General features: G+C 38.0%; 1 protein-coding gene across 1 annotated transcript in view; it reads right to left on the reverse strand.

Annotated features, from left to right (window-relative positions):
• The window catches only part of LOC124802490 (low-density lipoprotein receptor-related protein 1), a 735000-nt gene that overhangs the window by 120917 nt on the left and 597923 nt on the right, over positions 1-16160 (reverse strand). The window contains exons 44-46 of the mRNA XM_047263305.1: positions 9550-9687; positions 5366-5485; positions 1571-1758 (exon numbers count right to left, since the gene is read on the reverse strand). Coding sequence (XP_047119261.1) covers positions 1571-1758; positions 5366-5485; positions 9550-9687 — 446 coding nt within the window. The remainder of the gene's footprint in view (positions 1-1570; positions 1759-5365; positions 5486-9549; positions 9688-16160) is intronic.

The following is a 16160-nucleotide window of genomic DNA, read 5'->3' on the forward strand; positions in this document are numbered from 1 at the left end:
ATAGCCCGTCGTAACTTTTTTATTGTTTCACAGTACACGTCTTGATTAATGGTCGTACCATGTTCCATGAATTCAACCAACAACACCCCTTTGGCATCCCAAAACACCGTTGCCATCAGTTTTCTGGCAGAAAAATCTTGCGAGGCTTTTCTTGGTTTGGCAGGCGAATTTGAATGTGCCCACATCTTTGATTGTTCTTTTGTCTCAGGGTTCACGTACTTAATCCAGGTTTCGTCACCGGTCACGATTCTGTTTAACAATGGTTCTCCTTCGTCCTCATAACGTGACAGAAAGTCTAATGCAGAGGCCATTCTTTGAGTTTTGTGGTGGTCGGTAAGAATTTTGGGCACCCATCGTGCACAGAACTTACGGTAACCCAATCTTGCTGTCACTATCTCGTACAAGAGAGTCTCAGAAATCTGTGGAAAACCAGTAGACAACTCCGACATTGAGAAACGTCGATTTTCACGAACTTTTGCATCAACTGTCTGAACGAGTTCGTCAGTCACCAATGATGGTCTACCACTCCTCTCTTCATTATGAACGTTTTCTCGTCCACTTTTAAATAAACGTACCCATTCACGGACAACTCCTTCACTCATAACTCTTGGTCCGTACACGGCACAAAGCTCACAATGAATAGCTGCTGCAGAATATCCTTTGGCTGCAAAAAACCTTATGACAGCACACACTTCACATTTGGCGGGGTTTTCTATTGCAGCACACATTTCAAACTGCCACAAAAACTAAACTAGCGCAGGTACGACGTTCACTCGACCACGGCTTGATGCCGACTGACCTGTTGAGTGCGTGAACGCACAGATGGCATCGCTACTCCCCCCACAACCCGCACTGTGACCAATCGGAGGTTACTTTCTGAACCGCCCTCGTATATATTTTTTTTAATTTTATGATCTGTTACCTTTTCTTGTTTCCTTGTTTCAAACTTCTGCTGTCAACTTTTGATCCTCTCTCCTGTACTGACTCTGTTGCCTCTTGTTCCTATTTGCCTTTCTCTCCTAACTTCACACTCTATTACCTATCCCCTCCAATACATTTCTTTTTCCAAATTCTCAGGTTTTTGAGCATTCAACTCTCTCTCTCCTCTCCACCTAGTGCCACAACCTGCAGCTGGCAACCATGCGATATTAAAATAAAATCTCCAACTATTTTATTTGTTTGTAGTAATACCATATAATGTTACGCAGTAATAAGAAAAAAGTCAAGTTTCATTTCGTAAAAATATATATGTGTATGTACAGTTTAATTGACCTTCTCCTAAACAGTTGTGTACTGACTTCTGGAGATGAAGCGTATACACTTGGCAGTGCTTGATGGGCACTGCATTAATTTATTGTCACATTTGCATCAATAATTAGTTTAGTAACTGGAGAATAATCATCATATTTTTATTTTGTCAATGATAAGTAATATAAAACAAATAATGCTATAAATATTTGATATCTTCCATATGATTTTATATAATTCAGCTAACACAGTAGTTATTCTTCTTATTTTTGTTTTAAGCATTAGGTCTCCGGTATTAGTGTCCTTAATGCATTAAACTTACCATGGATATACATTGCTGATTAAGACACTGGAACTCCTGTGATAAACAGGGTGCCTGTAAGCAACCCTGCTCTATGCTTTCATCAGACTGGTCCTTACAATCATCTTCATGATCACATACCCAAGCAAGAGGAATGCAACGTCCAGTTGAATTACATTTATGATCTGTCTCTGGACATTTCCTGTGCCCTGTGTAAACATTATAAATTCATTTGTTAGTGCAGTGTACATAATCCATTTGCAAATGATGACCCAAATTGAAGGCGTGTAATAACATATAAGATATTTAAAACATGCTTGAAACTTTAAGGCACAGGTTGTGAAAAAACTGTATAGTCAGCACACATTTCATGCCTGGGTACTGTTGATACTAAAAATTATTTTTAATCAGAAACAAAAATAGCCTTAAGGATATTGCTTGGTACTACAGAATGCAGATTCTGAAGCTCAAACTGTGCAACACACTGGCTGTGGTCTGCACTGTAACTGACTTTTAAGTCAAATTTTGGATACCAAGTCATCACTGTAGGTTACAATTACTGTAAACTCCTTAACGGTGATAGGTACCTTTCACGAGCTAGTCTGAAAACTGTTCATGAAACACTATTTTTATGTTATGTGTCTTACTATTACTCCAAAAATTACTAAGACAACATCAGTGGGCAATTATGTGTGTGCTCTAACAAAGCAAGCCAACAGGTAATGCTAATAGTGGCATATCTAAACCAGTGGCAACCCAGATGGACAGACTACATCAAAGAGACCACATGTCCAATATCTTGTGGCAGCCAGGACTTTGCAGTGTGATCAGGCCAGTTTCCAAAAGGGTGAAAACTTTCAGATCAGAGAGAATCAAGTGAAAGCCCTACTATTGGGTTTACCATGAACATCTGATATGCAGTCATGTGGCAGTTTTCCTACTGGAAATCCTCAGAAAGCCTTGGACAGTAGGACTGATTATGAGCAGTTTAACAGCCCTTTTAAATTATTACAGATTTTTTGAACAGAAAGGTGGATCAAAGTACTAGTGTGATATGTATGGGTTATGTGTCACAAACAAACAAAATGCAAAAGGAACTACAAATTTTAAAGGTGAACTTCATAATAATTTCAGAAAGTAAAAATAAAGTGATATGATCTGTGGACTAAAAGTGTTCATTATTACATACAACTTTTACATGCATCATGTCCATGGAGTTTCTGCATGTTTTCCACTATCACCTACTAACCTTCTATTACGCCACCATCTCTTTCCTCTCTTATATTTTGGAATACAACAAATGACTCCTTTTTTACCACGCATTTGCCAGGCTCCATGTCCCACCATCCTCATTTCATTCTCTTTCTGGTCTTAATTACATCTCCAACTGCAGTCTGTTCCCTTATACATCTGTTTGCTTTATGCCTTTCCTATTTATTTCCAAAATGCATCTCTCCATTGCCCACTGAACAAGCCTCTCGTACTGAGTCGTTTTAGCATCAAAAATCCATGTTTCAATGCCAAAATTAAAAACTAGTAATACACAGATTGTAAACTCCCCTTTTCAGATACATAAGAAGCTTAGTTTGGAAACCTCTATCTACTTTACTGTCTGACCACACTAATACATTTTAGGTGAATCTAGAGGCAATCTTCAACAGGGGTTTATGATAGTGACACAGGTGTACAAAATTAAATATATTTACAAAAAAGATAATACTTATGGTATTTACAGAAGTGAGTTAGTTGTTATTAAAGAAAATGAAAATATTGAGAAATTGTTTTATGGTTATGTTAAGATTTCAATAACACATTAAATTTCAGTGTTTCTATGGGACAATGAAAATAGAAGCAAGAGATAAGAAACAATGCATTAATTCTAAAGAATAATGGTTGTGGGACCACTGTGTGTGACTGTAAATGTTGAATACTGACGAATTAAAAAGCTAATAAAATAGAGATAATAGAAGGAGATAAAAAATACATATGCCTGACAAAGTTAAACAATACTAGCAATTTTAAATATGACTGACAGAATAGTAAAATACAGAAACAAATGAAAGAAACATGCCGCAAGAATAAATGAAGTCAGAATACCAAAGTCAATGCTGAACAACAGGCTGAAACAAGGAGAAAGTAAAGATGGACAACCAAATAAATAGGAAGCTGAAAAATTTACATTTGCAATAAATGCAAATACAGACGCAAATTCTGCCTCAAAATGCATATTTATGTAATAATTTCTGTTTCACAGACTACTGTATCCGTATGAACAATTTTATCAGAGATTGCTGCAATAATTTTTTTAAATATGAGATTACTGGTTTTGGTCTATTTTAGACCATCTTCAGACTTTGCACAATGCTGGTAGGTGGTCGCTGTGAATGGAGCAGGTGCTACACCTCCACCAATACTATCTGCTAACTGTTAGCATTTGTGGAGGCGTGGTGCCTGCTCCGTTCACAGCCACCGTCTGCATCAGAGTACCGGGCATGAGTCGTGCTTCGGTAGCTCAGATGGTAGAGCACTTGCCCGCGAAAGGTAAAGGTCCCGAGTTCGAGTCTCGGTCGGGCACACAGTTTTAATCTGCCAGGAAGTTTCATATCAGCGCACACTCCGCTGCAGAGTGAAAATCTCATTCTGGAAACATCCCCTAGGCTGTGGCTAAGCCATGTCTCCGCAGTATCTTTTCTTTCAGGAGTGCTAGTTCTGCAAGGTTCGCAGAAGAGCTTCTGTAAAGTTTGGAAGGCAGGAGACGAGATACTGGCAGAAGTAAAGCTGTGAGTATCGGGCGTGAGTCGTGCTTCAGTAGCTCAGATGGTAGAGCATTTGCCCGTGAAAGGCAAAGGTCCCGAGTTCGAGTCTCGGTCGGGCACACAGTTTTAATCTGCCAGGAAGTTTCATATCAGAGCACACTCCGCTGCAGAGTGAAAATCTCATTCTGTAAACACCATTTGTATGTGAAAATGAATGCAAAATACTACAGCTAATAGTACATCATATTTTTAATGATGGTAATATAGTGTACATGTCAATGTCCGAAAACTGTACATTAGTGTGGACTGTGTATAAATTAACGAGAAAGCAATGAACTAATCTGTAAAGGGGGGAGAAAGCTCTAATGTGTGCTAGAGAATCAGATGTATAGCTAATACCTAGTCACTATTTGCGAAACAGATTATACTTGCAAAATGAAATATCTCATTTGTCAATATTGAACAAACTAGACAGCCTCTTAATACAATGAATTCATCAGGCACTGAAAACTTGAGAATATTGGATCCTCTGTCTCTATTCATGAACTATATCATCATATAAAATCTTAAGCATTGACAATGTCATTCATTTTATATTTTCCAAATTTAAAAAGAAATGATAAATATCAAAGTTTAATATAGGCTGCTCTCTTTTATTTAGTATGTCAGGGGGAGGCAACTTTAAAATGTCTTATGGTCTTTTCTTCTCACAAATGTTTTCCTTCTGACAAAGATCATATTTTTAGATAAAAAATTTATGTAATGCAGGGATTAAAAATATTTTCTGAGAATATTCTTCAATATGTGTCAGATACAGCTTTTCAACTTTAGTCACAAATTAGTTAAATAACAGAACAAATAATAGCTTACTATGAAAGGAAAATTAGTTTTCTGTTGTCTTTATTGTACACTGTATGCCAACTTGTGAAATACTCATTTCTTCTTTTGTCTTCTGAGGTTTACTAAAATATGTTTGAAAGTAAGAAGGTTACAGAAATGATCTAGAAATAGAAAATGCGCAACTACTATAGTATTTGTTTCCATAAAATTATAGACTTACGGCAAAGTTCAGATTCATCTGAATTGTCAAGGCAGTCTGGCAGACCATCACATTCCCATGATGATGGAATACATTCGGAGTTGTTGCATCGAAACTGATCTGAAGGGCAGTTTTGCTGTGCTGCAATAAAAAAATATCAGAATTACGATTCATCCCAATAATGATAATGGAAGTAGGTCTCACATTATCAGAACACCTTTACTCACAATCAAGCACATTAAATTAAATTATTTTCAGGATTCATATTGAAGAACCAGTTTTGGGAGGTAACCGAAAAGTTAAACACCAGAAACTTGATTCTGTTCTACTTTCAGCAATACTGAAATACTTTTTGGTCTTCCTTAGAAGTATTTAATTCTTTTGATGAGTACATGCTACTGAGTATGATAGTTACATTGTATTTCAAAACAATTTTCTAAAGCTACTTGTTTATAAGAAACCTAAGATTGTCTCATAATATTCTCCACAGAGCATGAAGTGCCATTTTGGTTCCATACATAGCAGTTTCATTGGTTATTAGTTGTACCTGCGGCAGTCTATCAACATCTTAATTTTAAAACTAAATTATCCACAAGACCACGAAAAACTTTTGATTCTTTTTTTAAATCCACAGTTACTCATATTTTTCTGTTCTTAACCTCAGTTTTCATTGCTGACAGCAAGGACAAAATTGTAACTTGATAATGGGGTAGGTGGTTTGATTGGAGAGATCCTGTTACGGATTTCTGGTAATTTGTTTAGTTAGTGTAGCCTAGAGTTTGGAATACCTTAGGAAATCGGGGTAATTATTGTGCTTAATACTTTCCTGACATTTCCACTTCATAATAATATCTCTATCAGTGGCCCCAAATACTGTGAAATCAGTCTAAATTATGTATCAGAAATTGTAAGCTTATACAATCATGACCCATTTAAACTCATTCAGTTCTTTACTGACACTCTGACAAGAAATAGGTTGATGTGTTAACACAATATGTTTACACTTATATAGGCCTACTCTAGGTTCGAAACTTGACATAACACGGAATCGATTCAGGGAGTGTCAGATACTTTTCAGATACAGAGTGCACGTGTAATGGCCATGATGGTCTAGCAGGTGGAGTGCTTGACATCAGTCCCTGAGGTCCCACCTAGGAGCAGGGATTTTTTTCTCATTCCAGTCCCTCTGGCATAGCCCCAGGTCCATTCAGCCTGCTATTAAACTGAGTATAGGAGATCCTTTCAAGAGGTAAAACACATACAGGATGATGACTGACTTGCCACATTCCCCATAGTAGAGTCACAGCAAACACAAAGACTATGCTCTACGTGCAGTCAGGTCAGAAGTCAATTCACAGGTTGAGCACCACAGACTTTACCTTACCTTTTTAGTGTATTTGCCTTACCTTTTTAGTGTAAGTATGATTTGACAGTCTACAGCAAGAATTATGCTGTTGAAGGAATTAATGTAATACGTACACAGATGTTTGATGGTAGAACTATAACAGTTCATTTTTATCTTTTGTAACTAAAAAAGATATTTTGGTCTCTTTGTATGATTTCTTCGTAAATACAGCTCACTGATAGTATGAGATTCAGTTGGCTATTTGCATAGCCAACATCAACATCATGAAGAACATCTGCATGGCCCATGCCATAAAGGCTATTTGTATAGCCCATGTCATAGGACAGACAACAAAACAGAAAATATCGGCAACCATGAAACTGATCCAGCTAAGAATCAAATTTTAAACAGTTATTTTCTATTGTCAAGTAGTTTCTGATACCACCATTTTACTGTCACAAATTGCAAAAACATTTACATTGAAAGAGAATAATAAAGATTGATTATTTATATATATTTTATGAAATTTGTGTCATCAAGTGAGCAGAAAAGACTAAAAAGTCAACGCTGATTTATCCATTATTCTGGTGGTTGACCTGCATTGGCTGCAGATTGTTACTGGAAATACCACAACCAGCCAACTGGTCACTATACCGTATTTACTAAGCCGCACTCGAATCTAAGCCGCACCTGAAAAATGACACTCGAAATCAAGGAAAAAAAATTTTCCCGAATCTACGCCGCACCTGAAATTTGAGACTTGAAATTCAAGGGGAGAGAAAAGTTTTAGGCCACACCTCCAAATCGAAACAAAGTTGGCCCATTGTAATAAGAGAAACAATTTAGCTCGAATGAATGACGATAAAGCCACAGTAGTTTGGTTCGAGTCGTAAGCTTAGCAGTTAAGCTTTACCAGGTAGCCATTGCTATGCGTCAGGTGCTCCGTCCATATTTATTCGGGTACCCTTCCTTTTTCACGTGCTTCATCTGGTTTGAAGTGATTGCTTATTTTTCTTTGATCTGATAAGTGCTGTTCTCTTTGTTATAGGTGTTTACGTCACTCTAAGCTGAATATGCATTACTGTACTGTGTCATGCATTGTTTGTCGCATTCTGATAATGAGTGTCTACGGCCTGTCGTCGTTCATGGCATGGCTTGCTTTTGTGCACACTACTGCCGCTTACAATTAAAAAGAGAGAGAGAGAGAGAGAGAGAGAGAGAGAGAGAGAGAGAGGAATCGTCTCATTAGTGAGACAATGGCAAGAGACTGCTATTTGTTGTTACATACACTGCTGCTTTCTTTGATAATGATCAACAAGAACCAAATAATAGACTGTGTATGATAGATGATGTTCCGAACGAGAATTTAGCGAAAATTTTTCTCCGTTTGAAAATCTTTGCAGGCGCCTCCTTAGTACATTACATTCTGCACAGAAATTAGAGTCATCTTAGATTTAAAAATCTAGTCAATTGCCGTGCTTCATTTCTGACTGTATCACTATTAGGCATAAGAATAATACAAATATAAACATGACATAATATGTATATTCTTCCGCGTTTGCTGTTGTCTCACTCTAGTTTCGTAGTTTATTAGGCGGACAGGATTTAAACGAGATAGCAGCAAACACGAAAGAATACATGGCAAAATGTTTATATTTGTTTTATTCTTATGGTGAAGAGAATATTGCATGTGATTTGCACTTCATAAAAGTTCCTATTAGCAACCATCTCTTCCCGAGGTAGGAAAAAATTAGGAACGTAGAGTTGGCCATATTGACAAACATCCCAAACAGTCTTGGCAGTTGGATTTTCGTAGTTCATTGAAATGCTGCTAAATTTGAAGATGAACAATACGGCATTTGCATTTACTTTATTGGATAATGTATGAAAATGCAGTGGTCGAAACTCGGGGCGGAAAAAAAAAAAGCTCGTCTTCCACCTTTTTTTTATTTATTTACTGACGCAGAGATTTTGGCGCCAGTATTTATCTTTGTGCCTGCAAAACATGCCTGTGTAGCACTACATATATTCGATGGCAGAAGTTAGTTGTGACGGGACCTACCAACATTTTTCAGAACTTCCGCTTACTCTGCACTCGATTCTAAGCCACAGGCGGTTTTTTGGACTACAAAAACAGGAAAAAAAAGTGCGGCTTAGATTCGAGTAAATACAGTAGTTCTCCAAGTATTTTAAAAAGTTCTTTTTTGTCACTGGAAAGAAATAATATCATAACTTGGAAGAAACACTCCGAAGTGTAAATCGAAATGCATATTTCTTTCATGGAATGAAATGAGTACAAACAACCATACAACCATTCATCATACTGTGGAAGTCTTGAGAAATATATACATACACTAAGAAGAAGCTAAGGAATGAGTGTGTGTGTGTGTGTGTGTGTGTGTGTGTGTGTGTGTGTGTGTGTGTGTGCGCGCGCGCGCGCACTTGCGCGTGCGCATGAGTGTGGAAGACATGCATGTGCATGAGTGAGGGTATGCTCGAGCTTCTTGTTGTTGTAGCTACTCACTGCACAGTGTCACCATTATATCACTGGTGGTTGATTGTCTTTACTCATTGCATTATTTGGTGTCCATCAAGACACTTCAATTGTATTTTTTTATGCATAGAAAGAAACAGGCACAATTTACTTCTTAAATAAAAAGAAGTGACTAAAAACAAACTGATACTCTCACTTCCTCTTGTATCATATCAGTGATGTGTGATCCACTTGTTACCCATGATTTCATCTGCAACAACTATGATTACCAGCCATTAACAGAATAGGGCCTCTGATTTCATACTTTATCCCACTAAGGTTCCTCAGACAAAAGGAAAGTAGGTAAATTCCAGACTCAATACTTACCACAGTTCCTCTCATCTGAACTTAGATTATCTTCACCAACATCATCACAGTCATTAGCATTATCACAGCGCCACTGCATACTGATACATTTTCCATTTTGGCATCGGAACTGATCATCTCGGCATGCGGAGGTTGTAACTAGAATGTATAAAAAATCTCACATTCTTCTTTGCACAGATGTTTAAAATTTCACTACAAGATAAATCCCCCAATTTTTATCACTCAGATTGTCTGTTTCTCTATTTTTGTTTGAGGATGAGGTCTTTTTGTGATGAACACACTGAATAAAAAGTACTAAGTTAACTTCCCACAGCACGTTAACTAAGAAGCTTTTATTCATTACTTTTGTTGGCTTGAATTTGAATACTATGCAACATCTACAGTACCAAATTAAGTAAGTATTTGTATGTGACTTCATCTTGCCCCTTTCAAATTGATGCTATCCAGTTAATTTTTATAAATATGAATGCTGGGAGATATCTTACAGGTAACTTTGAAGATGACATTGCATTATGAGAAACCAAACAGATTGAATAATATAAGTCACTCCTGTAACTTCAACCAGTTATTAATAAATTTTTGAGGGAGACAGTGTCAATTGTCTATTTCTATGAAGTGCTTGCTTATTGTTCAACAAAATGTCATTTTACAGGCTGGGATGGGGAAGGGGATTGGAAGACTGGGCACAGAAGATGATTCCATTTGAAACACAAGGAGAGTGATAACAGCAGCTTGGGTGGTAGGGTGGAGGAGAGTAATGAAATGTGGGAACTGAGATACATAATATAGCCTGTACGACAAAAGCGTGAAATACATAGGATGCAAAGAATAAGGACTGCAGAAAAATGGATTGAGGAATAAAAAGACATTAAATCTAGCTAGTATTTCAGAAGCCCCCCATGAACCATAGACCTTGCCATTGGTGGGGAGGCTTGCGTGCCTCAGCGACACAGATAGCCGTACCGTAGGTGCAACCACAACAGAGGGGTATCTGTTGAGAGGCCAGACAAATGTATGGTTCCTGAAGAGAGGCAGCAGCCTTTTCAGTAGTTGCAGGGGCAACAGTCTGGATAATTGACAGATCTGGCCTTGTAACATTAACCAAAACGGCCTTGCTGTGCTGGTACTGTGAACGGCTGAAAGCAAGGGGAAACTACGGCCGTAATTTTTCCCGAAGGCATGCAGCTTTTCTGTATAGATAAATGATGATGGCGTCCTCTTGGGTAAAATATTCTGGAGGTAAAATAGTCCCCCATTCGGATCTCCGGGCGGGGACTACTCAGGAGGACGTCGTTATCAGGAGAAAGAAAACTGGCATTTTACGGATCGGAGCGTGGAATGTCAGATCCCTTAATCGGGCAGGTAGATTAGAAAATTTAAAAAGGGAAATGGATAGGTTACAGTTAGATATAGTGGGAATTAGCAAAGTTCGGTGGCAGGAGGAACAACACATTTGGTCAGGTGAATACAGGGTTATAAATACAAAATCAAATAGGGATAATGCAGGAGTAGGTTTAATAATGAATAAAAAAATAGGAGTTCTGGTAAGCTACTACAAACAACATAGTGAACGCATTATTGTGGCCAAGAGACACGAAGCCCACGCCTACAACAGTGGTACAAGTCTATATGCCAACTAGCTCTGCAGATGATGAAGAAATTGAAGAAATGTATGATGAGATAAAAGAAATCATTCAGATAGTGAAGGGAGATGAAAATTTAATAGTCGTGGTGACTGGAATTCGATAGTAGGAAAAGGAAGAGGAGGAAACGTAGTAGGTGAATATGGATTGGGGGTAAGAAATGAAAGAGGAAGCCGCCTGGTAGAATTTTGCATAGAGCACAACTTAATCATAGCTAACACTTGGTTCAAGAATCATAAAAGGAGGTTGTATACATGGAAGAAGCCTGGAGATACTGAGAGGTGTCGGATAGATTATATAATGGTAAGACAGAGATTTAGGAACCAGGTTTTAAATTGTAAGACATTTCCAGGGGCAGATGTGGACTCTGACCACAATCTATTGGTTACAAACTGTTGATTAAAACTGAAGAAACTGCAAAAAGGTGGCAATTTGAGGAGATAGGACCTGGATAAACTGAAAGAACCAGAGGTTGTAGAGAGTTTCAGGAAGAGCATAAAGGAACAATTGACAAGAATGGGGGAAAGAAACACGGTAGAAGAAGAATGGATAGCTTTGAGGGATGAAGTGGTGAAGGCAGCAGAGGATCAAGTAGGTAAAAAGACGAGGGCTAGTAGAAATCCTTGGGTGACAGAAGAAATACTGAATTTAATTGATGGAAGGAGAAAATATAAAAATGCAGTAAATGAAGCACGCAAAAAGGAATACTAACGTCTCAAAAATAAGATTGACAGGAAGTGCAAAATGGCTAAGCAGGCATAGCTAGAGGACAAATGTAAGGATGTTGAGGCTTACCTCACTAGGGGTAAGATAGATACTGCCTACAGGAAAATTAAAGAGACCTTTGGAGAAAAGAGAACCACTTGCATGAATATCAAGGGCTCAGATGGAAACCCAGTTCTAAGCAAAGAAGGGAAAGCAGAAAGGTGGAAGGAGTATATAGAGGGACTATACGAGGGCGATGTTCTTGAGGACAATATTATGGAAATGGAAGAGGATGTAGATGATGATGAAATGGGAGATATGATACTGCGTGAAGAATTTGATAGAGCACTGAAAGAGTTAAGTCGAAACAAGGCCCCGGGAGTAGACAACATTCCATTAGAACTACTGACGGCCTTGGGAGAGCCAGTCCTGACAAAACTCTACCATCTTCAAGAAGAATATCATAATTCCAATCCCAAAGAAAGCAGGCGTTGACAGATGTGAAAATTACCGAACTATCAGTTTAATAAGTCACGGCTGCAAAATACTAACGTGAATTCTGCACAGACGAATGGAAAAATGGTAGAAGCCGACCTCGGGGAAGATCAGTTTGGATTCCGTAGAAATATGGGAACATGTGAGGCAATACTGACCCTACGACTTATCTTAGAAGAAAGATTAAGGAAAGGCAAACCTACGTTTCTAGCATTTGTAGACTTGGAGAAAGCTTTTGACAATGTTGACTGGAATAATCTCTTTCAAATTCTGAAGGTGGCAGGGGTAAAATACAGGGAGTGAAAGGCTATTTACAATTTGTACAGAAACCAGATGGCAGTTATAAGAGTCGAGGGGTATGAAAGGGAAGCAGTGGTTGGGAAGGGAGTGAGACAGAGTTGTAGCCTCTCCCCGATGTTATTCAATCTGTATATTGAGCAAGCAGTAAAGGAAACAAAAGAAAAATTCAGTGTAGGTATTAAAATCCATGGAGAAGATATAAAAACTTTGAGGTTCACCGATGACATTGTAATTCTGTCAGAGACAGCAAAGAACTTGGAGGAGCAGTTGAATGGAATGGACAGTGTCTTGAAGGGAGGATATAAGATGAATATAAACAAAAACAAAAAGAGGATAATGGAATGTAGTCGAATTAAGTCGGGCAATGCTCAGGGAATTAGATTAGGAAATGAGACACTTAAAGTAGTAAAGGAGTTTTGCTATTTGGGGAGCAAAATAACTGATGATGGTCAAAGTAGAGAGGATATAAAATGTAGACTGGCAATGGGAAGGAAAGCGTTTCTGAAGAAGAGAAATTTTTTAACATCGAGTATGGATTTAAATGTCAGGAAGTCGTTTCTGAAAGTATTTGTATGGAGTGTAGCCATGTATGGAAGTGAAACATGGACGATAAATAGTTTGGACAAGAAGAAAATAGAAGCGTTTGAAATGTGGTGCTACAGAAGAATGCTGAAGATTAGATGGGTAGATCATGTAACTAATGAAGAAGTATTGAATAGGACTGGGGAGAAGAGGAGTTTGTGGCACAACTTGACTAGAAGAAGGGATTGGTTGGTAGGACATGTTCTGAGGCATCAAGGAATCACCAATTTAATATTGGAGGGCAGCGTGGAGGGTAAAAATTGTAGAGGGAGACCAAGAGATGAATACACTAAACAGATTCAGAAGGTTGTAGGCTGCAGTATGTATTGGGAGATGAAGAAGCTTGCACAGGATAGAGTAGTATGGAGAGCTGCATCAAACCAGTCTCAGGACTGAAGACCACAACAACAACAACATTTCAGAAGCTGAATCTCCAAATACTGCCAGTACAAACACATTTAAAAAAGAATCAAACAGCTGTTAGCTTTCAGAACAATATATAGGGTATAAAAAACTGTATGTTTTAATTTTATGAAATTTATGGGAGATAAAAAGAAACATATTTTTATTGGACAAAATGTCACAGATGTGTCATTTCCCCACTAGAAGGTTTTGACACTACCGATTTCGTGCACTGTTCAAACTGCCATGTGATGAATATTGTTTTAGAGATGTTGCCGATGTCCTATGCATTTCTTTTTGTATGGGGAAATGAAACGTTTTGTGTATGAGACACTGGTAAAAACTCCAAATGAGCTGGCTGCCCATTTGGCTGAAGCTGCAGCCATCGTTCATGACACATCTGGTTGTTTTGAGTGTGTTAGACAATCATTAGTATGCAGATGCTAGATGTGCGTTAATATAAATTGACAATATTTTCAATAACATCTCTAAAAAAATATCCATCACATGGCAGTTTGAACACCATCTCTGAACATTACTAGTGTCACAACTTCCATGTACCGTAATGGGTACCGGTGATCCTGTGACATTTCTGTCACATAAAAAATGTTTCTTTTTATCTCCTCTAAACACTCTTAAAACTTTGTACATATGATTTTTTTATATACTGTATATCTTCTACTGGGAAGGAAGAGGAATGGCTTGTGGGAGGTTCCTTCTCACAATAAATGAATTATTCTTAACTTGCATTTTGAGTGCCCCACACTTGTTAACTAAGGGACGTTATACAGATAAAGTGGCCTATAACAAGCACTAGTGGTTCACCAATGTATTTTTTCTGCCAAATAGCTTCCTTATTAAAATTGTTGGTAGGAAAATGTAGAAACCACATTCATAATTTCATGGATTTTATTCAGAGACTTGGCAATGCCAGGCTAAATAGTATGGATGGTCTCATTAGTTTTGACATGGTATCATTACATACCAAGGTACCTTTAAAGGACTCTAGGACTCTTGATAAGAACATCACAGCCTTATTGGAACATGTGCTTTTGTCATCTTATTTTCAGTTTAATGGTGAATTTTATGAGCAGATTGATGGAAGTTGCTATAGAAAGCCCCCTCTCCCCTCTGGTAGCTAATTTATTCCATGGAAGACATGACACTGGACACAGCATGTTTTAAACCAACAGTATGTGGATGACACATTTGTAATATGGCCACATGGGATGCACGAATTACATCAATTTCTTGAGCATTTGAATTCTATCCATGCTAGTATCAAATTTACTATGGAAATAAAAAAGAATGGCTGCCTCTCCTTTTTGGATGCTGTCATTCACCTTAAAGTTGATGGTATATTAGGACATGCTGTATATCATAAACTAACACTTACAGTCTATATCTACATGCCTTTAGCTGCCATCACCCTTCGCAGACCATAGGTGTCCTTAAAACCTTAGAGCATAGGGCGCACTGTATATCCGATAAAGATAATTTGCAAGAAGAGCTCACATACCTCAAGAGCATTTTTAAAATAAATGGATTTTCTCTGTAACAAATTTGTTGAGCATTCAATGTAAAACCTAGAATGCAGGTATATGATGGGGAAGAAGATAGTAATTCCTTCAGATCAAGGGTGCTTTTGCCCTAAGTGACTGCTCTTTCCTCAAAGATAGACCGTATTCTCGAGAGACACTGTGTTAAAGTGATCTTCTGGCTCCCACGAAAATTGCAGCTTTACTTGGCTCTATAAAGGACGATTTATTACTTCGTAAAGTGGGTGTATATCAGATTCCTTGCGGAAATTGTGAGAAGTTATACAAAGGCCAAAAAACATGCACCGTTTATGAGATATGTGTGGAACATTGAAGACACCCGCTTATCACAGCCAGAGAAGTCAGATGTGGCTGAACATTGTACTGATACTGATAATGTAGTTCAATGAACTACAGTGATGTGAAGATTTTAACATCCACCTCTTCCTTTTCGGACTGTCTTTAAGGAAGCTATAGAGATTAGATTAGCTAATAATTTAATAAATGGAGATAATAGTTTTAATTTGGGCACAGTGTAGAATCCAGCTCTTGGGGTAATTAAACTGCAGAGAAGTCATCATGGTATCACCACCACTAAACATACATCGATGAACGAATCGAACGTCTATACACCTTCGCTACAGGTGGTGTGTGTCTAAGCATATCTCTTTGCCACTGACTAGTGACTTGTGACCTGCATGCGCAATACTGTCGTGGTGGAGGACATCAGGCCGCACTTGGCACCTTGTCATCAGTCTTGCGACTCACTCTGGGGATGGCCAGACAATATGCATCTGAAATATCAGTGAAAGAAATTTTATTTGAGTGCTGCATGCCCAAAATTTAATGGACTATTCATTATGCCATGAGAAGTTGAAAATGCAAATCAAGTGTGGTTTCGTAGCTCAGTGAGAAAGTGACAGATCACTAACTCAAGGTCTAAAGT

The sequence above is a fragment of the Schistocerca piceifrons genome, chromosome 6 (genome assembly GCF_021461385.2).
Source record: "Schistocerca piceifrons isolate TAMUIC-IGC-003096 chromosome 6, iqSchPice1.1, whole genome shotgun sequence".
Taxonomy (NCBI): domain Eukaryota; kingdom Metazoa; phylum Arthropoda; class Insecta; order Orthoptera; family Acrididae; genus Schistocerca; species Schistocerca piceifrons.